The following is a 23676-nucleotide window of genomic DNA, read 5'->3' on the forward strand; positions in this document are numbered from 1 at the left end:
AAAACAGAGGCAGTCAGGAAAGCAGTGCAAAAAGCCATAATGACATAATTCCTCTTCTAAAGAAATTGGTCCTAAGGATACTTATTACCTTACAAAAAGTTAATAATAAATGGGAGCTTATTAAAAATGAAATTTACAAAAAAGAGGCCTCTAAATGTATTGAAGGCAATATGATATCCTTCTCCCTAATGCTTGTGGAAGACTCAGTTCTATGATGCACAAGAGAGACCATCAGCACTGCCTGTGCAGCACTTCCATAAAATATTTTAACAATAGTTCAAACTAAAATGCCCTCCGCAGTTCAGTGTCTAGGTACACCCCAAAGTGCTATTCCTTTCTGTTTTACAATAGTACAGTCAAGCAGCTTCTTAAAACCAGACCTTCATTGGCAAAGTTTAGCTATCATTAGGCAGTAAATATCTGAACTTCTCTGACATAAAGCTATTAAAAATGACCAGCCACAGAAGAGATGGAATAAGATGGCATGAACCTTCAGTTTTAACATTACTTATAGCAGTGGTTCTATTAAACCACAGCATTTGAACAATGTGCTGAAGATAATTTCCTGTCCTTTTCACAATGAAGTAGACCACTTTCTTTAATAAGTGCTGTGTAGCAGTTATCTATATACTGTTTGGAGAGACAAAGAGCAGCATTTAAATGCAAATATTTGATTTCTTAAATAGTGCTTTATTTTCTTTTACTTTTGTTTAGCAAATAGAACCAATGCTAGATGACAAAGACCGATCCCTAAGTCCAAGCAGCACTTTAGGAGGCTCCTGCTGAGTATGTAATAATTGACGTTGCAAAACTCTGTTTAATTAAGCAAGTAGTTCTTAAAAGCCTGAGATTAGTAAATCTCCCTTATGAGCTTATATCCTAGGGCTGATCAACACTACTATCAACAGAAAACTTTCCTGCTGTGACTGAGACAGACTATAAAAGAGGGTGTTTTTAGAACTGCTCTTATGTGCTGTGTTTCCAGAACAAAAATATCTGAAAATTTGTCTAAATCATGTAACGCCAGACACAGTTTCAAGTATATGAAAGGGAACGTTCATGGATACACATGTTGCATGGGATGGCAGAAACCTTGCTTCTGCTGATAATTCAGTTTAAGAGATTCTAAATTGTGGAATTCAAAAATGACCTTTCCCACTTACCTTAGTGTTCATACAAGATTTTCCACGTTTGTACTCTTTGTGACTTGCTCTTTTATCAAGCTTGTTCCACAAAGCTTTGGCCTTCCACGTGGTTACTCTTGACTTCAGTTTGCTGTAAAAGTTCTTACAGTCCAAAGGATCTAATTCAAGTTGGCGTGTGAGAATATTAAAGGCCTGAATGGTACCTTTGCATGTTGTTGCTTGGACAAAGTTTTCAAATATCTGGCCAGCTTGATTGTATTTTTCATCATCGTTTTCCTCCATGTTCTGACAGAAGCACTGAAAAGAATCAAGCTGGAGCTCTTGTGCTAGGGTGCAGGTAACCAACACTAGCAAGTAATTCCAAGCATGTTATTCCTAAAAAAGACAAACACAAGTTATGTTAAAGCATGCTCTGCCTGGGCGAACTAAACCCATAAACTGCATATTCAATATGAATATAAAAACACAGCAAATGACTGTTGGACAACCAGCCCAACACAGAAGTTTAGGAGTGGCATTTAAGGTGCTACAAAGAAACCTACTTGTGCTGTCACAACATGTATTTCATGATGACTTGTGAGACTCATATACGTGCAAGACCACTGCTTCAAATATCAATCAGCTTCACACACAGCCCAACAAGTAGCATTCAGTACTGAATGCTAGATAACAGATTAAGAAAAAGAATACTGAGGTGCTTTTCCTAATCAAAATTTAAGTCATAACAAGTACATGTTTTGGTCTTAAGAATGCTTCAGAACCTGCAGCCAAAAGTCAATGTTAGGGAATTTTCTCCTGTTGCACAAGCTAGGTGCAGCTTAGCCAATAAATTTAGAATTGGCCCAATCAACTGCCACAAGCAAATTGTACACAACAAACTTAGCAGAAACATTATCACAAGTTACACCAGAAATGGAACAAAGTAACTTCAGACAGCTCCCTTTTTACAATTCTTGCCAAAATGAGAAAGAGTTTGGTACTCTAGCAAATGGAAAGCAATGTTATGTCCACATAGTAAATGCTGAAGTTACGTGATTGCAGTCATATCTTGTCATGTGCTCATGATGTGAAGTTAATGATATATACATTTGGCCCACTAAACTCCACTGCTTTCCCTAGTAATATGATCACTGTCAAACTGTGCCTCATATTCCAGACAAATACTCTCACAATTTGTGAGAGCAAAGCTATTCTAAAGAAATACAAATTTGCAAGAACTAAAATACGTTCCTTGTGGCACTCCCTTATCCTTTTTTAACCTTGCTCTCTATCTCTAATGGAGAGCGTTTAGAGTCAGCCAAAGTCGTCCAAAGAAAATACTTCAGTGGCTTTTGTATTAGGGAAATTATTATAGGTTATGTTTAAACTTGCCCTCAGAAGAGGGTCTACCTGAACTCAAGGCCAGAGATGCAAGTCCTATCTTCTTTTTCTTGCTATTAAGGAATTATCTACCAGTCCAAGCAATCAACAACTAGATTGATGCTTGCCTAACCTCTCACATAATCAGTTATTTTGCTTGGAACATCATCTGTTGGCTGATAGCTTCAGAGTAAATTGCTATAAATGCCTTTGAAGTTACACTTTTTAATTTAACACTGTTCACAAACTACTCATTCTCCACTCACATTTCCTTCAAAGAAGAAAAGGGGAAACACAACTAGTGTATTTAAGTAACTAAGAGACCTACTATGCCTATCTTAGATACAGAAAAATATTATGCAACATATTAAGCAGATCCCATGGGGAGATATAAGGAAGCATTTGGAACACTCACATTCCCTTGCTATGCTCAAAATAAATAACCTTTGTGTGCACATCATCAGTCTGCTGTTGGTTTGTGGGTAAAATAAATTGGCAACGTTGAGAGTTTGTACATTTTCTTAGACCAAATGTCATGATGAAATACAAGTGCCAAGAATAAGTCAGGAAATTTTTGTTTTCCCTTCTGAATACTTCATTTATAGTATGTTCTGTGCCCTTTTCTGAAGAGCTTCATGAAGTAAAATCACAAACATTTTATATGCCTCTACTTCCAGAATGTCTCATTTTTCAAAAAACAAAACAACCTGAGTGCTATGAACTCCCACTGACTCAAGAGGAGTTGAAGACATTCAGAATCTTTCCAGGCTCAAGGACTTGATGATTAACGAGAAAAATCCTCCAACAACTGCATGCCAGCAGGATGGATTCTGGCCATCTTGGCTGCCCCAGCACAGGTGGGAGAGGAAGGTCCGGTACAACTCTTGCCAGCCTTCACTTTGTGAAAGCAGTGCTATGGATCAGCCCCAAACCAGCCAACAGAACCAAAAGTTGTATTGGGAAAGGGAAAAGATAGGGGACTGCCATACAGAGAGGCCAATCCAGAAAAACAAAACAAAACAAAACCTACATCTGGGCTTAAGCACAAGTGCTTACGAGAGGAAGGCAACACAGGACAACCAAAGACAGCATTAGCACAGTGTTAGACACTACACTTCAGCTTAAACAGCTTGACATACAGCCCCCCCAGTGTCTGACACCAATTTAAACCAAAATGAGAACCGCTTATGCAACTGGCAGAGTGATTTTTAACATTAAGCCAAAGTATGCTTTTTTTTCCTGGTGAAGAGGGAAGTGTCACTGAAACACAGTACTGCGGACAGTTCAGCTAGAACTGTGGCAGTCAGATCAGGTTTTCTTCATGGCTTTAAAATCACACTGCTATTGCCTCAATGTTACGTGACTTTGACCTAGGAACTATAAAACAGTTACTTCCTCTCCACTGTTTTCACTAGCTCACCACAAGATTGTTATCTTGTTCATGTAACACAAGCACCTGCAGAAGTTAACCCCAGCAGAATTGATGAGAGTCCAATCACAGACTTTTTAATTTTACTACTCAGAGAGGAGACTTTTATAAGCCTCAGCTGTTTCCATCCAATGAAAGGGAAAATGCCCCCCCCCCCCAAAAAAAAATTACAGCTATATCTGAACCCACCCATGAGGAAAAGCACCAAGTGCCAGGGCTGATAATGGTGAGGAAAACAGAGAGAAGAGTTGGCAGGAACCACTGCAGGCAAAGTGAAGGACAGGAAAACATTTCTAGTTTGATGCAAGCTTGTGCTGCACATGCATGCACACACACAAATGTGCAGCAGGTCTGGGCTTCCCCTGCTTTTTCAGTGGGGAAGGGATACCTTCCCCACCTTAACACTTTCCTCTTCCAACACTGCAAAGCCATGATTGAAGCTGTTCCTGACCGGCACAAAATCTTCTCCTCACAAACTTCCAAAATGCTCCCATCACATCCCCGTAGAGCTGTGGTGAGGCATCTCAGCAGACATTCGCTCACCAGCAGAGCATTTCTCCTTTCTGTGTCAGAGGTCATGTTCTCCAAAAAAGCCAGTTTTGTGGTTGGGAAGGCCAGATGACAAGGGAAGTTCTGCTTACTGGTTTTTGGCTTGCTGGAAGCACCACTTTTTTTTTCTTTTTTTTGGCATGCAGACTGCATTGATAGATGACAGAGAAGAAAATGGTCCTAAAAGGAGATGCAGCCTATGGAAAACTATATGCTTTCTTCTGAGGAACCAGCAATATTTCACTGCGGTATCATACATGCTGAAATTATGCTCCAAAGTCCAGAAGTCTCAACTGAATGGACTAATTCTTAACAATAGGCTTCCTGTTTCGTATTTGTCTCCAAAACTTGAGAAGCAATACATAAACTGTTTACCTGGATTGAAAAAAAAAAACAAACAAAAAACAACAAACCCACCAACAAAAAAACCAACATGTTTGGGGAAAAATTTTGAGTTCTTAGAGTACTACCATTTACTTTTTCCTCCTTCATCATGTAGGTCATGCAAGGGATAAAAAAGACTTGAAAATCTTTTCAAGGTGAGCTCTCGTGTTGAGAAACCCTAACCTATGCTTTTCATAGTGACTACTGCACTTCTGGGAACAAACACCAAAAAAAGTGTTCACGTTACTGAAGTATTTCAGCCATGTATAAAACTGGAGCACAGAAAAGAATTAGAGAGCAGGAAACAGTTTGTAGACAGTTATCTTATGTCAAAACTGAAGCACTCATGGGTATTGGCCCCTCTGGGTCAGATTTGTAGTTAACAATAGGTCTCATGTACAATGTACTAAGTGCATGTGAGAATTTGGCTGTCCACGTGACTTCCCATGGTATTTACAGGAATCTCTGGAGGGCTCCCAGCCTCAAGCTGCAGACACTGAGAAGAACAAGGGTTGCATTTTGATAACTTGGACCCTCTCTGCCTCCAGTCAGGGAGGAAACAGGAACATCAGATGAGAAAATTTGACAACTGCTGTTCAACCCTGGTAGCTACCCAAGGAGAAAGTGAAGATCCTACCACAACTTAAAGAAAGGCATTGGAAAAAGGACAGAAGAAGTAGAAATTAAAGCAATGCTACATACACAAACATATACATAGGAAAACAAATGCTAGCAGTCTCAGTTGGCATTCCTGCAGATGATTTTGAGAGTAGCAAACCAAACTGCTCCACTGTTAGGATAATTTCACTAATTATCGCTAGGTAAATCAGTGTAACAGAGCCAGCTCATGTCTGCACAGGAAGTCCTTCAGCACAATACAGCAAACAGTTGACATACATGAGTCATTAAATGAAAATGACTAACTTTTGACACTAATAACTGCAGAGTGCTTGTCAGCAGCATTTTGAGGTTTTTTGTCCAAGTGAAGAGGGAGAAAACCGCTAATTTTAATTCAAACTTGCAGCACTTTTAAGTCCTTCCTTAGTATCTTAATGCTGTTTCTAATGCTTGAGAACAAGTTCCTCAGAAAGACTGGAAAGGAATTGAATTCCTAGCATTTCAATACCACTAATCCCGATTACATTTTCAATACAGTCTAATTTACCAGGAGTAAATTCTGTTATTAAGACTTTAGTTCAGTATGCAGGATACAATACATTTATTGTTTGCTTAAGGTTAAAAACATCAACAGGAACAAATGAGTGGATTTTGCAGCATCTATATAAACCATTCACTTTAGCATTTCATCATCATCAGTAAAAATTAAAGTATATCTGCTATATCTTCCCTGCTATAAAAGTCTAAAAAAAGTCTAAAATCATTGCAATAACTGACATTTGCACGTGAAACTGGATGCTTCTGGGCTTTTCAGCTTAGTTTCTGTTTGCATCACACACTTTGTTTTTGCATGGTGGCCATTTTAAATATAAATATTTATATCTGGAAGAAACATAGATTTCTGGTAGTTTGGTTTCTCTGCATGTTTTCCTCGAACTGACATCATATGAGTCCGGTAACAGCTGAAGCTCTCTCTTGCTTTGCTAGAGAGTTAAAAACTAGTTAAAAAACACAAAAGTAGATCTGCCTAAAATAGTTGTTTTCTATTGGTGACAAATAGAAAACATTTCTTAAGACGCACAACCCTAACAGAAACAGTAATGAACAGAAATTACTCCTGAAAAAAAGCCTCACCAACAGTCTCTCCTAAACAGCTACATTCTTACTCTGGTTTTTTTTGTTTTTTTTTTTTTAATATAAAGAGCTGACTTCCACAGAACTCCTGCAAAATAACTTCTCAGGCCAAGTATGGAATTCAAAACAGTTCCTACTGAGACATTCTGTGCCTATGAACTTAAAAGGTTACTGTACATGCTATCAGCTTGTTTTGCCGAAGTCATACGAGACGTTTCAAGCAGCCTTCCAAACAAGTGCTGCTGTGCTGATTTAACCTGCTACATCTGCCCATAATAAAATATAGCTGAAAGCATGCACACAAGCACACCAGCTTTGCAGTTAATATTTTAGATACATAACAAGGAAACATAAAATCCTACAGATAGATAATTTTATTTTATCTGTCACACAAATAAATTCTCATTCCTTGGAATTTAAAGATGAAAATTTAAAAATAATCCTGTTTATTTCTATATGCTGCTGGTCTGCAGTTTCTGGTTTTACAGGAGGCATACGCTAAGACACTGACAGTAAAGTGAGATGAGTCCCTAGAGCCAGCAGCTTGCAAGTCTGCATTCATGCAAACTTTGTGCTGGCACGGACAAAGCCCAAGATGCTGCCCAATGGGCCACATGCATCATGCCGTGGTTGGAGGCTCAGGAACCTGCACCCGCTACAGTGGGGTGCAGATAAAGCAGAACCATTCCCCCACCTGCACAAGAAGTCCTGCCTGGTGACTATCACTAAAACCCTTCAAGACTCATTCTGCAAAGCTTAGGCACAGCATTTCAAATGAACAGCCATGCATATGTTTTCAAGCACCTGTAAGCAGCACATGCTCAGACTTCTGATCAGAAACACGGACACATTTCTGAGGAATGAATCGTAAAAAACAAATGGCATCATAACACCTATGCCATCATAAACTGTAACTTTTGATTCCAGTGATTAGCCCAATTATTATTCTGTGATGTTAGCACAATGAAGTTAATCATTCATTTTACACTGATTGTAACTTGTACATAAAAGTGCTTCTTATTACCATGAGAATCAGCGATGTGGTCCATAATGGTGGGCTGTTCTTTGCTGGAGGCATTTGTAATTTGGATTCACCCAGATAGCTGGAGCTTGTGCATCTGACATAGCTCATAGTCCACACACTGATGTAGGAAAGTGGAACCTGGCATCTCACATCATTTAGGGGAGGATTTTATTTTTAATCTGGTACCGGCATGCATTAAACCTTGAATGCACTTATCTAGCAAGAGCAACCCCATGAAAACATGTTTATGCACAGGCAGAGAGCACCCAAGCACACCTGGGTATTTTACAGATCCTTCAGGCTGAAATAAATTAAACCCACATCTGACAGCCAGCTGGGTTTGCCACATACCCTAGAGCTTTCATGCTCATGGACTAGAGAAAAACGTGAACAAGTTCACAGCAACGATATTTATCATTAGCATTAATTTATTACTGATTTCTCATTATGAATCATTCTGCATCAAACTATGCATGTGCCTGTACTGGATTCCAGAAAGAACCTAAATGGCCAATAAACCAGGGCCAGACACGTGCATCGCTTCACACAGCTGAAGTCATCGACTTAGTTTCTTTACCTAAGAATGATGCTTTCCTAAATAGAGCTAATACGCAGGATGAATTGCTTCAAGCAAAAGTGCCATCTATGGGGTAGATAATTTGTCTAGTAATTATTCATGGATAAAAATGAGGTAAAAAAAAAGTAACATTCAAGATTTTGTTTTCTTTCGTTTTTACCATCTCCCACATAACCTCCTTCTTTCACGCATACAAGCTTCCTGTAAGATGCAACGAAGAGCACAGGAATTTTAAGAATAATAGAAAATTGTGTTAGGATGAATGTAAATTTCAGGGAATTTATAATTTAATTGGCCAATATTAATGCACACATAAGGGCCACACACTACTTCATGAGCTCTCTAGACAGTTAAACAAAGAAGTATTCAACTTGAGGGTTTTGGGGTTTTGTCCTGGTCTTTTGTTTGTTTAAAGAATGCAGCTTACAGTTAAGTATTTAAAACCTATTATTTCTAGCAAGGGTGCTAAAGGCTCTATTAAAAGGTCCCAAGTTTCCATATAGTAAACATCTTCAAAGCCAACTTTAAATGATTAAGCCTCATGCTTTAGGGGGGGCTAATGTTATATGTAAACAAGATAATAAAACCTAACTCCTGCTTAGACTAATTGTAAGAAAGAACATTTCTCAGCTCTGCTGTAATAAATTAGAAACACAGTATAAACAACAGTAGACAGCTTATGCTTATATTTCTCCTAGGTTGGGAGCACAAGAGGAAAAATGTACAGCATAAAGAATTTAACATCATCCAGCAACTAAGTGCACCTCTTAAGAAAAGGTGTCCATTATTTAAGTTATGAAAACTGATGTCATAACTGATGTTATGAAAAAGCCATCAGTGAAAACTGTTAAACAGACAAACTTTAAGCTCTTTGCAAGTCCTGCCTTTCTCTTTGATACTACAACAATAAAAATTTCAAGCTTGTACTCTGAACAGCTGAGGTACAGCAACTTATCACAGAACAGGCAGTGGGCTGGTGGGTTTATCAGTACAATATTGCCCACTTTCAGTAGGATGTTTGGACAGGAGTCTGACAATCTCAGGCAGTGATTAATACTCCATTTTCCATTGAGCTACCAACACTACATCAGTCCCCACACCACCCGCATCACACAGCTGCCAGGGTCCACATCACACTCCCATCGCAGCCCCGCATCCTCCTCAGGTCACAAGAAAAACTGTCCCTGAGAATCATACAAAGGGAACAAACTCACTATCTGACAGAACTAGTCAGCTAGTCAGAAAGCAGTCATATGGATGTAGCTATACCAACACAATTGAGCCACATTTGGCAGCAGCACTTTCTCTAGTACAGCCTTCCCTTTGTATGCAAGGAGACATAATTATGGAAGTAAGTACACCATGAAAGAAGAACAAATGCACAAACCAGGAAAAAGCAGACTCTCAGTCAGCAGTTACGGAAATACTGTCAGTTCATGTCACTTTGAGAACAGGGATAATGCAGGACAGGACAACGAGATGGGCACAGAGCTCTCACAGCAGAGCCGAGCTCAGCAGTGCTCGAGGACGTGCTGGCACAGCACTTCTCCCCATCAAAGAGTGCAGGGTAAAGGGGCCAACCAGCCTTTACATCTTACTGCTGTCTGCAGTGGGAGCCCACACCCAGCATGGCTAACCCTTTCCTGCAGCCAGTCACAACTCAGGCAGAGGGCAGAGAAAAGCAATGGGCACTGCTGCTGCTGCTCAAGCCTAACTGCTCCAAGCCATCAATTGGAGAGACCGGAATGTGCCACTCAGTGAGAGACAGACAACAGCAGATACCAAAATGAAACTGATGGACTTTTTTCCTGCAGGATTGGTCTAAAAAAGAAAACTAATGTTTCTTTTCCTCTTTTTAAGGAAAACCATGAACAAAGGCCATGCTGAAGCAAATTGCCCTGGGTGCATCTTAGGAAAAGGAGGAAAAAGAACAGCAGGGATGTTAACTGTCACAGAATTCAAGACCAAAGCTTTCAGGAGCACATTGCAGGTTGTGGTTTCTCTCTTATTACTGGGGCAGCAGCAATTATCCAGGAACTGAACAGGGGAATGAAACAGCACACAAGAGCCTCAGGACACCAACTGCTCCATGCCACAGTAACTCATTTGGCTGAGCAGCCTTCATCTGCAGGCATCAGACTTTCAGATCAATAACCAGGATTAACCTACTGAAAACAAAGACAGTGTGGCACTACTGATCATCATAGAAATAAAACATTTTGAGCAGTATTTTCATGTGTTTATATGTGTACTTTTGGGAATCATGTTCAATTGTTATAATTTTTAAATGCATGTTAGCATGCAGTACTTCCTGTGGCTCATCATATTGATGATGATATCATATATTGATATTAGCAGTTGCTCCAGAATCCATAGGAACCACGAATAAGTTAAAGAAAGAAAAAAAAACAACAAAAAGTATTTCCAAGTTGGAGATGTTCCTTGGCTACAGAACTGTCAGCTCAACACCAAAAACCAGCCACTGAACGACACTGGGAAACTGCGAAGAGGATCTTAGAGAAGTCAGCCAGAAGGTGGTGGAAAACCAGAAAATTTAGGTTAAGACACCAAACTATGCTCTAGGGAACATTTACGTAAGAAAACAAAAAAGAAAAGTTACTTGAATAGCTTTAAAACTGCTTTCCTTTTTTGTCCTTTTAAGCTTTACCAGAATAGATTAGAAGAGAGATTGCTTCAGAAAGTAGAAGCAATATTTTTGGAAGAAAACGTGCAGCACAATTTCTACCCTCTCTCAGCAATACCCTCCCAAAAAATGAAGAAAAACAAAGTGCAAGAAAAAAAAAAGATTTCAAGAATTAGAGAAACATTATTCATCTCTGCTGCAGAAAAATCCATGATGCACAAAATAGCAGCATGGGCTTTGTTGCAGCATCTTTAAAAAGCAACATTCTTGGGTATCACTACCCAGGGCTCCAAGTGTTCACAAATCCAGGAGAACAGCATAGAACCTGCCTGCATACACTGCAATGATACGTGCTTGGCTCGTGGCTCTGCCATTGCTGCACTGAGTCTGAGCTCTGAACATCAGCACAGAGGTGGCTGGTGATGGACGGCCACAGACAAAAGAGTATCCATATTTGGAACAGACCAAATTCTGTTGCAACAGCACAGGGATGGATGCTGGCTAGGAATGTGCAACCAAAGGACCCCTACGTGACACCACTCACCACTACTCTGCTACAGAAATTACTTACATTGATAGAAATATCCATAAACTACATTTACTACATTTCACATTTGTAATGCATTACTGTGTGGAGAGAAGGAAAAAAAAAAAAAGAAAGATAATTTTAAAGTGGGTCACTTTTTGTTCCTTGGTTTTACTTTCCAGCTTGGACTTATTAAAAAAGAAAAAATATTTTGTTTCAAACAGTTTGGCACAGCTACTTGGATTACCAAAGAGAACAAGCAAGTGATAAACAGCAGAAAGCAAAGAAAAGCAATGATACCTTCCTTCAGTAAGAGCTGACCCATTACGAACATAAAAATACAACACTTCCCCTTTCAATTTTGAGCTGATGTTAAAAACAGGTTCTTCAGTACACGCTGCACCCACAAGCACGTGAGCACAGTTTGGATTTGGGTATTGTGCATTTACTGCATGGAGGGAGGGGAAGAAAAAAGCACACATCAAAACTTTTGGACAGTTGGCACAATAGGTCCGAATGGATATAGTATCCAAAGCACAGTATGAGCCACCCTCTCCCCCCACCCTTTCAAAAAGCAAGTCAACATACCAACTAAACCTTAAATGAAATTATCTGGAGAGGAAGTACGGAACGCATTTAAAGGGAACTTTATGAGCTCTAAAAGCCAAATATTCAAGGAACAGTGCTTGCTTTTGCATGTATATTGCACTAGGCACATAACCTAAACAAAAGCTCTCCAACCAATGTGATCGGGGGGAGGAAGGGTGGAATTGAAAAGCAAAGTAGCCTGGAAAAGCTTGCATAGGAGCTGACTTTCATAATACATTTCTAAATCAGAAGCTCTTGGGAAAAGGAGCCAGGAAGTGACTGCAACAATCACAGAATCAGTCCATTTCATTAAGATACAACTTGGGAGTTTTCACCCCTGCTCACATTGCTGCCCAGTGCAGGTCAACACGAAAATCATTAAGTTCAAATAGTTCAGAATCTCCTCTGTGCACAGTATAGATTATCACAGCAAAGGCTTAGAACATTAGTATGTCTTTGGTAGTGCTTCTGACAGCTAGGCAGGTTGAGAGGGTTTTCAGACCTGATATTTCTATCAAAGCCAGACTGAGCCCAACTTCTTCATTGATGCTATCAAACTTCAGGGAGTTCCTTTCAAACAAGATTCATCAGACATACTGCCGTCTGCATCAAGGGGAAACAGGCTCCTTTCTAGCAAGATTAACCTGCTACTTTAAACTGCCACATTTAAAACTACATGCACACACACCCAAGGATATTTTACAGGGACCGTGTTTGTGAGTGTGTATTCCAGGGTTCCTGCTGCCACTGCTGACATAGAGCCCTTCAGGACAGTCATGTGTTGTATTCCATACTGTGGCGTATCTGCGTTCCTCAGCCCACCACGTGCAGTTCAGCTCACATCCCTGCCTGTTGCTAACCACCACTCCTGGATGTGACCAACACACTGTCCAAGGGAGCAGTATGAGCACTCCAGGGCCAGAACAGTGTATTCCTAGTTGTTTGTAATTGGCATGATAGGATTTCTCAGCGCTTGGTTTCAGTGGAAAATTAAGCTAAAAATGCCAAATGTTTGCATAAAAGAAGGAAACTGAAGAAAACTGCAAAAAATTGACAGATGCTGAGTTACCTGAATGGTCATTACAGTCTCTTCTGTTGTTGCCCACAGGACAAGCACATGAAATCCTATTTTGAATATATAAAGCTGTTCTGAGATTGCTGGGGAAAAAGCATGCAGGAGGCAGCAGGTCATTGGCTTAATATCCACAGTATCAGTTAATTTTGAATCCACTGTTAAAGAACATATTTCTTCCAGGCATCTCGGCAGGAAGCATACAGCAACACATGAAAAGCTCAACTTGGTAATTTCAGACAAGGCTGTATTCTAAACAGGTCTGTACACATTACAGGCAAAAAGCCCCTTCCTCTAAAACCAGAAGTTGAGGGGTCTGTGCAGTCCCCTGGCAGTCATCCTCTGGCCACTGGTGCAGCCACACTCACCTGATTCTTCATTTACTTCTTGGCAGACCTGGCTGGGCTACTTCAGAACCACCATTTCTCACAGCACTCCAGCAAAGCCCTGATCATCATCAGCAGGTTAAAAGGTCAGACTGGAGAACCAGTCAATCTGCTTTACAGCGCATACTCAACAGGCAGGGCCAGGGAACATCACCAAGGTCCTTCAGCATAGCCACTACTACCCTGTCTTTATTTCTCTGGATCTGCAAAATGCCAGAAAACACAAAGAAAATGTGCTGTGCTCCCAGGTGCTACCTTTATAGCAGAGTCCTTCAGCCTGTGACTGACTGCTGTGACCTTATAGACACAGATAATTCCTGCCTTAAGAGGCACAACAACTCAGTATTTTTCTGGTCCCCAGGACACAGAACCCACTTTGTTAGCAATAGGTACCAATACAACTACTGCAAGTTCCCAAATGAATTCAACCATGCTTCTGCAAACATTTTACTCTTCTAATAGCTACAAGACTGCCCACCAGTGCATCTCATGGCATAAAGCTGAACATTTTAATCAGAAGTGACAGGAATATATAGAATATAAGAATGGGAAGATAAATGACTAAAGGTGAAAAACAGAAAGAACTAGAAAAACAAAGTTTTTTCAGAAAAAAAGAATCTTGGACTCAAGTCTCACCACCACTTAGACACCTTCTTACAGAAGCCTCACTGCAGTTACTTTAAGTGACACTGACCAAAACCCTTCAGGTCAAAGTATCTCCAGTGAAATTTTTAAATGTGCTATACAAGCAGAAAGGTCAGATGTTTCCACCTCCCCTCAGCATTGGCAAGGTTATCATTACACTGCCACTGCTGTAAAACAAATCCAGTCATCTACAATTGCACCACAGAGAAGATGGCTCTGCTGAAAATAGGGCAGGGCCTGTACCTGCTGGGGTGTGCCAAGCGAAACTCATCAGCATCACAGCATATGACTAAGCTTGTATTCAGGTACATCACTACTCAACCACCAATGTGAAATTAAGGGTCACTTCTTATCTCACCCCCAAATACACAGCAAAGTAAGTTATCTACACGTTGAAAATGAAGTTTAAAAAACCCTAATGGGAAAAAAAGCTACGACGTCACAAGATGTCAACTTCTAATACAGGATAATGACTTGGAAGATTCTATACAAGTTTAAAATATGTCAGGTGAAAAATAGTGAAAATTAGGATTCTATTCCTAAAAACACAACAGTGACTGCAGATGCACTTGACAGACTACGCATGTGAATACGGTCCTGTAAGATAAGCAAACACTTAATGTAAATCTTGTCTTTTCTGCTTAATTCTAGTTATGAGGGGATAATATGTCTATTGTCAATACCGGTTTCTAATGACTAGGTCCAGAACCACTGAGTAGATTCCACTTTAAATTGCCTATTCCTGGCAGAAAAGAGAGAAGCTCTCTCCCTTCTGGACAGCTTCCCCCAGGAGAGAGGAAGTCTTTAAAAATCACCACGGAATCATCAGCCAAAGGAAGAAACCACTGCTCACCTGCACTTCCCTCTTCAAAATTTAAAACAAGTGAACAACAAAACAAAAAGCCCAACCCCAACACATTCATTTCAGCCCTTCTTCTGGCATAATATCCCCACAAGATACTGAACAACTGGATTAAAAGTAAGAGGTACTTCTGAGAAGATGTAACCTCTTCGATAAAGAAACAGTCATTAAAAATAAATACAACAAAGATTTCCCTCAACTCTTCAAAAGCATTGAAGGCAACCACAATGCCTGTTGACACCTAGCAAGAAAGTTAGAGAAAGTAGCAACGTGGGTTTGCTTACACTCTACCTTGCAGAGAGAATTACTGGAACTTCTCTCTCAGGCATATTTTCAATACATTTTGCACAGGGCTAATGGGGCTACAGGTCAATATGTTTTGCATATTGGCTACAGAACAACCAGTTAGGTGGATAGACAAGGAAAGCCTTCCTGTTTTTTGCTTATCTGTATGTTACTGCAGTAGAGCCAACAAATATGGAAAGCAGTTACTCCCGCTCTCAATCTGTCATAGATCAACGTTTACTTCTTGTATGGAAATGCAAACCTGCTACACTATATACAGCATTCCTTTATTTACAGTAGAAATCAGTCAACTAAAAGTGATACCTAAATAATTATACAGCTATTTTCCAGAAAACAATATTTGTAGTTATATTAGTCGGAGATTTCAAATGAACCAGAACACCTTAAGCACAAGTATTCCATTAAAGTCTAGGTCAGTCATGTCCTACTGAACGTCTTACTTCCCAAAAAACCCACTAAACCTACCTATCAAGAAAAAGAGAGATTCATACTGATATTACTTTGTAAAGCTACCTGTTTCACCTGACTGTCTGAAGGATGCATACAAGCACTCCATTAGAAAAAGCTGAGTCAAGAAACTGTGAAACAGCACTAAGTACCTGTGTGCTTAGCTCTCAGGTTGAACCTTGGACTCCACTTACATAACAACACATAGAAGTGTCTCACCTTGCTCTGAGATAGCTGTGTAATTCCTTTGGTTTTGTATTAATGCATAAAGAACACAGCAAATGGGAGACCACTATTTTGATACCATAACTGAGACTGAAGATGCTTCTACACCAGTTACTAATAACATCAACTCATTCATTAAGTCTAATAGTAGCTAAAGGAGCAGCTGTAAGCTTGTTCAGTGGTGTATATCTAAATACATGCATAATGAAAGCATTAAAATATAACAAAACTTCTGTATTTATCATGAAAAACTTTGTTGGACGCTCTATACACATGTATTCACAACTCCTTCCTCAGTAAAAACGAATATGGAAAGAAAATAACCCTGCACTTTGCATTTTTGTCTAAGTAAGTGTATGCTAAAAACCCTGTGGATCTCCTTCCTACCATAAACACAGAAGAAAATTCCCATTTGTGGAGTTTCAGCCCCAGACCAGGAGTAAACCTAAAAAGAAGCAACTGCTCCAAGCAGAGGGCACATATCCTCCATTGCTGCCCACATCCAGGCCTGTGGCAAGCTCTTGGTGCACCTCCCCAAACCACTTTTCTCTAAGGACTGCCATCAGCCCCAGGACACCTTAACTCTGCATGGAAGGACAACGTACTGAACTGCCTGCAGTCAGCATCCCACTGAGTTTTCCCCTCGTGGGAAAGCGGTGCTCCTGAAGGAGCAAAGCCATCCTCCTCTGCATGCTACTCCATATTTATCTTCACAATTCAGATGCAAAACATTCATTAAAACACCACTAAAAAATACAAAAGGCAATTCTTTTTTCCTCAGCATGCACCAAGGCAGGTAGGCCTAGCGAGTATTAACCTATTTGTCTGTCCACTTATCTAGGTATCAGTCACAAATAAGATGCAGCTGACCTGCAGCGCTGGCTGTCTTACTGTACGGTATGAAGTAGCTCAGCAGCATATGTCGGAGAGTATTACATTACTCATCACCCCTCTGCCGCAGTTCAACTCAGATACCTACTCCCAAATATATACCAGATAGCCAGGACGAGACCCAGCACTTCATTAAATATTTGGCACATTGTCTAAAATTACCTTTGACACACAGGGTTATTTATACATCACGGCACACTGCATGCCTCTGTGACGAGATAGTTTCACATAATACTGCACGTCAAGAACGCGAGCAACAGATTTAAGCCAATCCCCGCTTCAAGACACTTTTACAAGGAAGCCCATCAGAAACTGAGTAATATCCGTTTTATGCACTGAAAAACGTATGCTATTCATTTCCAGGAAATAAAGTCAACCACCCTAATCCTTCTCGTCTCTCTTATATACCCCCACTGCAACAACAGAAAGACGTTTCTTTTGTCTTAACAGGTTTGCTGTGAGAACTTACTGAGTCCCAAATACAAGCCTTATTCCTCCTAATGCATTTGCTAGGACACCTAATGTTGACTTGGGGCAAGGGCAGTGTTTCAGAGAGCAATTACGACAAGAGGTATTTGGTTACATACACTAACTTTGGTTCTGAGTATGCACAAATAGCTCATGTTTATGGAGCTTGTTTCAAGCCTTAAATGTGCACATTTCTGATATTCACTCAACCACATTCATGCTCTGAATACACATACCATATAGAGGAGTGTCAGCTGTTATTTAAGACTCTACAGATAGAAAGGGAAGGAACTTAGGTTCTGCATTCATCTTACAAAGTACAACCATGACATCTGACAAATATCTCCAGACTTCAGTATTCTGCTGTTTCTACAGCTGTGCAATTATCTAAGCAATTTTCTGAAGTTACAGCAATACAGCACAGATGACAATCATTGGTATTCATAGTACTCAGTGTAAAGGGAAAACCAAATACTGGGCTGAAGACTTTGAATTTGAATCTCGGAGAGAACCGAATCATATGAACTATGCAAACCAAAACATCACCCTCCATCAGCAGCTCCTTTAGCCAAGCTAGGAGGGAAACAAGGCCTGGAGAAGTAAGTTCTCTTCTAGGGATGGTCCCTCCTTTAAAACCTCTAACAGGTGAAACTCAGAGAGGATTCAAGTGTACAGGTATATACTATGCTGGACTGACAGATGAGGTGAAGTGACATGAACAAATATATTGTTAAAAATATTAGCACATGCCATGAAGCCAAGTCCAAGCACTTCCTGAAGAACAAACCCTGAATCTTCTACTAATCAGTTCAGACTACAACTTAAAATTATTCCCCAGCTCAGTACAGAGTGACACAGCATGAAGAAAATTCATAATGAAAAGCTTGATGGTAATGAACGTGTACAACAGATGACTCTTTACAAAAGAAAGCTGATCTCATAAGAAAGCAGAAAACAAAAACTACTTACTATCTTTAAACTCCAGTAAAGGTAATGTTTAATGAGAGGGTTTTCTCAGATTGAAAAAGCGTCAGCTGAGAACTCTGTGCTGCATCTTGAACTCCTCCCTTGCTTTTAGCAGCTGTCTTCAGAGACTGTGCTTGTTCCTCTAAATCCACTCGTGTGCACAGGTGCAGAGGCCTAGGGCACTGCACATCCCTAACGACTCTAGCAGATGGGACTCACCTCAGCCAATAGCACAGATTATAGTTACTGTGACACACACTCAGCCAATTGAATGCAAATAAGAATTACATTATGTGCCAAACCCAAGTCTTCTCAGAGACATGGGAGAAAGAGGCATCTCCTGCTTCAGCTTCTGCTTTGCTTTTTATTAATTTGTTGCTGGACATCTTCATGTTTGATTTGCAGACAATAGACCGGGAAAACATGTCAAAGATTTAAAAGCCTTTGGAGTTGACTATTCAGATAATATTCAGGACAGCAAAATACCTTATCTAAACTAAATAGCATTTTGGTGTACTCAGTTTTTCAAAAGACACGCTATTAAAACAGTCTTCCCTCGTGCAAATTTTATGGGTACAAGACTGAATTACAGTAAGACTATTTAAAGTTAGTTGAAAACATACCCACATATTCCCAACAAAAAAAATTCAGATGGCTTTGGAAATTCTATTTTTATCCTTGACTACGTCAGTTACACAGAAAGATAAACTCTAACACCCCCTTAGGCATTACTGCAGTCTTCATGGGCAATAAGCTATAAGCTTAAAAGGTCTGAGAAGGGTTTACTGTGGACTAAAGGATCCAAAGAACCTACTATTTAAGAAGCCAAAAATCCATAACATGCATTTACAGTCATTTTAAAATCTAAACCGGTAGCATCCACTTGGCTGAATGTAGCAAGTAAAGAAACCACTGGCTTTGTTTGTCCACACCAATGCAGATACCAGAGACAAGAACAAAGAGGTAAATCTAGTTGACACATTCCCAACACACAATTTGATAAACCATCTGCCTAAAGAGTCCCAAGCAGCAAGTCTTTGGCCACCAATTAACAAAACGTAGCAAGGTGCCCACAAAGAGCCAGGCAGGTGAGGACTGAAGCCATGGGCTGTCTTCAGAATTGTTCCCCCTTCAGAAGGTCTTACATCACAGCTCTAAGATGGAAAGAGCAACAAGAAACAAACACAAGTACAGGAAACTCTGAACTTAACTGGAGTTTCATCCAGCAACTTTTCTGAAGTTACATTTCCTAGTTAAATCTGAGTTTCTGGGACACTGAGATTAACACAATTAGAAACTGAGGAGATAAGCAAGGACAATAGCATCTATCAGAATTTGTGCTGGGGTAGCATCTGCCTCTCCTGACAAGGACCTGTGCTTCTTCACCACACCCCTCATCACACATGTTAGATTGCCCCCAAACATTTGGAGGGGAAAAGAAAAAAGCTTCCCAAATAAAACCAAAATTCACTGAACAGTCATCTGGAGCAGGAAATCATTCTGATAGCACACATTTCTCAGACTTAAGCCTAAGTCAGTTTTTCTCCTTTCATGGACCTAAGAGTATAAACATGACTAAAGATCATTTTGGGGAAGTTTTCACTTGCAAGTATGCATAGATGAAAGAGTTATTCTTAGTCATCTTCTCCATGTCAAAAATAAACCCAGCCATTTCCAGAATGTGTCACAATACAATATTAACTGTGTATCTGCAGTCATTGAATCAGTGGACACTTAATGGCCTTAATTTAGAATATCTCTATTTTCTGGAAACAGTCTAGCCTCTGGTGCTGGAATACCCTGAACTACTAATACCACTTCTGAAGGAGTCAATCTGTCAGCATAAACACCTCTAAAACCAGTCCTGGTGACAAGCAAGCCAAACAGCATGCCTCCCCCCCCCCTCCTTGGCAGCCTGGCTGCCAGACACAGAGCAGAGGCTGCATTTTCCAAATTTATGGCAAGTACACAAGGACTCTTCAAACAAAAAGAACTTGAAAAGGTATAGCAAAACAATTTGCTCTTGTACAAAGTGCACACTGTAAGTGTATATTTTACAAGTACCTATGTATTATACATATACAAGCATGCCAGGCTGCCTGTACAGACACACAAAGCCATCCTCAGCCATCCTGTAACTCGCTGACTATGGACACAACACGAGAGCAAGCTGAAATAACAGAAGCGCCACATAGGAAGGCAGATCTCAATTTCAGTCACCTAACATCAACTTCATTTCAAGGGAATCAAAACACACCATGCTCCTAAGAAGTATGGTCTCTTCCAGTAGAAAGCCAGATTTCCTGCTGACACCAGGAGAATCCAACCCAGCTGAGGAACAGACACACGTTACCAAGGTCTCACAACAAATGTTACAGCCACGTGGAAGAGTCCCAGTGGGAAATACGTAGCATTTCAAAGTTTTCCCTTGAGTTTTCAAGATACTAATTATAAAATACCAGAGCAGTGAGACAGCTGGAGCAGATACAAGGTACGTGTTAAAAGAGGTGAAAGAGTTGATTGCTAGCTGCTTTCTCAGCGAACGTGCTTCACCTCTCATTTATGGCTTCCTGCACCCAAAAAGAAGGGCTCTCATCTCCACATTTCTCATGAGACACGGGCAACATAAAATTTTAATTCCAAATACCTAATACCTAAAATTTAATTCAAAATACCACCATAATATCAGACATTTCATACTGCTCTACATCTTCAGGTTAACAATAAGGCAACAAAGAAAGGAAATGCAAAATTAAGAACAGAGTATTTCTTTTTCTTTCTTCCTTTTTCTTTTCTTTTTTTTTTTTTAAAACATTTACAGAGCCACTGATGGATTTGCCCACATTTACAGGCAAGGCAGGAAAAGTCAGGCCGCTTGCTGCAGACCACAGGGGAAGAAGAATTTGAATGTGGCATCCTTCAGTTTTCTGTTGGAACTTCATGCCTTCACTATGCATTATAAGCTGCACTTCCAGTTCCTTCTTCAAGTCATAAGAAGAAAACAGCAGTTGCCAACATCAAGCAGCATTTTAAAAGCCTTCCCTATTAGGTATTAATTCAATATGTTTACTTAACATGAAGGGGTATTAACCCCTTAACATGTTTTGCTGAAAGGCAAAATAGAAGGAAACACACGAGTGAACGTGCTGATACCTGGCAAATCAGCCCAGTCACAGAACAGCCTCCCAGCACACAGCCTTGCAGGAATCAAGATTCTGGGAAAGGACTGAAGATTTCCAAATCCAAGGCTTGAGCTGAAAAAACACCATTACACCAGTGCGACAAGTAGGTGTGCCCACCTCACAGCAGCTGATTTAAAGAATCCTGATGTCCCCCAGCAATTGTTGCTGGTGATCCCAGCACTGCACTGCTGCCACTGCAGACTGCTATCTGCCCCAGGGGGAGGCAACAGTGATAAGGAGGAGGTGGGGTGAGATTCAAGTCAGGAGAGCAAAGCTGCTAATTACTGCTCTGGGCAGCAAGTAAGAAGATACAAGGTACAAAGATAAAAACAGGGCTTGTTTTAAAGACAACTTCTTTCAAGCAGAGAATGGTAAAATTATTGTTCATGTTTCCAGTTGATAAATAAGTGAAACATGACAAAAAAACAAGACTGAACATAAGACTTGGTCTGAGTAAGACTTGAATCAACCATGTGTTGAGTGTTAAGTGAGTCAGTGTAATTTTAATTCTCAAAACGTTTACTGACCTTATAATAGGCAGAAAAAAAAAAAAAAAAAGAGCTTCCATATGACCTGTCTTCCAGAAAGAATAAAACCTGTAGTATTCAGTGAAAAAAACAAGTATTTCAAAGTCATCAGGCATGGGCAAACACGTATTTGAAGTGCTCATGTATATGATAAGAGACATGAATGCCAGTTGGTCATTGGATAATCTGTTTTCCACCCATGTAATATATTTAGCAACCAATATAGAATGGCGAAATGAAGGAAGCAAGATGCCCTCTTTTCTCCCTGATGAAGTACTTCATGAACATCAATTACATGTTAATATCCCTGGGAGGCAAGTGTGACAAGTCTTATTAAGCCGTTTTAAAGATTAGGACACTGAGTCACAGTGCCAGATTAAGAACTTCCTCAAAACCAACAGCAGAGTCAGTGGGGAGGGGAGGGGGGAGGGGGGCAGCTGCACCCCAGTGCGGCCTGGGCAGCATGAAGCCACACTGCTACTTTGCCTTGTTACAAGAGTTGGAGTCTCTGAGGCATGCACACACACACACACACACAAAAGCAAGAAAGGAAAAAAAAAACAAAAAAAAAAACACCCACACTCATATGCAGTTTCCTGGTTATGCCAGCACGCCTCAATTCTGACCTGCAGGGACCATCTTTAGATGCAAGAATGCAGTTTGGATTCCACGCTCAGATCGCATTTTGGCTGAAAGCACCAAAAAGGTTGCCAATTGTAAACGGTTTTTCAAGTCAGCAGAGCCCTTCAGATCCTTCCCGATAAGCTAGTTAGGAGGGAACTGAAAACTTTTTGATACTGGATCAAACATATATGCCTGGGGCAAGCAAACCAGCAACCAGGAGTCCTCAAGCCAACTTACGGCCAGCTACGTGAATTCAAATCACACGCTGAATTTACACATTCAAAATGAAGCAAGGAACACAAGACAATTACTATCGTAGATTAAGGCATACTTCAAAGCACAGACGAAGACCCAGCAGATGCCATATTCAATTAAACCAGAAGGTGCGCAGGGAGGGGTGTTGTTACGCTCATTAGTACACTCACCAGGACACGTCCAAACTAATAGCCCACTTCAGCGCCGCAACACGTTCGGAAAGCGTTTTCCTGCCTTAATCGCGGCATACTTACGAAGACACCACCAGTTTTCCTTCTTCTGCGTCTCCCTCCGACCGAGCGCGAGAGCCCCAGAGCTGCCCCGCCTGGCACCGCGCTCAGCCGCCCAACCAGCAGCCGACCGGCAACCTCCCGCACCCTGGCACGGCACGGCACGGCACGGTCCCAGGAGCTGCCAACGCCACCCGACAACCCAGCCCCTCCGCACCTGCTCCGCCCGCAGCGTGACCCTACCGCCAGTAGAGACGCCGCTCCGCACGCTGCCCGCCGCGCGGCACGGCTCGGCACGGCTCGGCTGAGGCCGGGGCGGGGCCGGGGCGGGCGGAGGCGGGCCGGTAGCCCCAACCCCGTGCGAACCGCGCCGGGCGCCCCGCGCCTCCAGCAAGGTGCATGGACCCGCCGTGCGCAGTGGGAGCTTTGGCCGCGCCCCCTCGCGGCTTCGCGGGCCCGGGCCGCTCGGGAGCCCACCTGCGGGCTCGGGTCGGGATCCGCGTTCAGCTCGAGAGGTCTTTCCTCCTTTCCTCCTTCCCGCACCACGTGCGGACCGTCGTGAAGGCGGCACCTGTGAACTGGGGAAGTGGGAGGCCGTCGCTGCGTCCGGCGG

General features: G+C 41.2%; 1 protein-coding gene across 11 annotated transcripts in view; it reads right to left on the reverse strand.

Annotated features, from left to right (window-relative positions):
- The window catches only part of MICAL2 (microtubule associated monooxygenase, calponin and LIM domain containing 2), a 118815-nt gene extending 95411 nt beyond the window's left edge, over positions 1–23404 (reverse strand). For 3 of the 11 annotated variants that reach the window (XM_048948790.1, XM_048948791.1, XM_048948784.1), the window contains exons 1-2: positions 23088–23271; positions 1164–1520 (exon numbers count right to left, since the gene is read on the reverse strand). In XM_048948790.1, coding sequence (XP_048804747.1) covers positions 1164–1427 — 264 coding nt within the window. In that variant the 5' untranslated portion in view covers positions 1428–1520; positions 23088–23271. The other 8 variants (XM_048948785.1, XM_048948795.1, XM_048948794.1 and 5 more) reach the window with 6 other exon arrangements.
- Between the last annotated feature and the right edge of the window lie 272 nt (positions 23405–23676).

This window comes from Lagopus muta, chromosome 6, assembly GCF_023343835.1.
Source record: "Lagopus muta isolate bLagMut1 chromosome 6, bLagMut1 primary, whole genome shotgun sequence".
NCBI lineage: Eukaryota > Metazoa > Chordata > Aves > Galliformes > Phasianidae > Lagopus > Lagopus muta.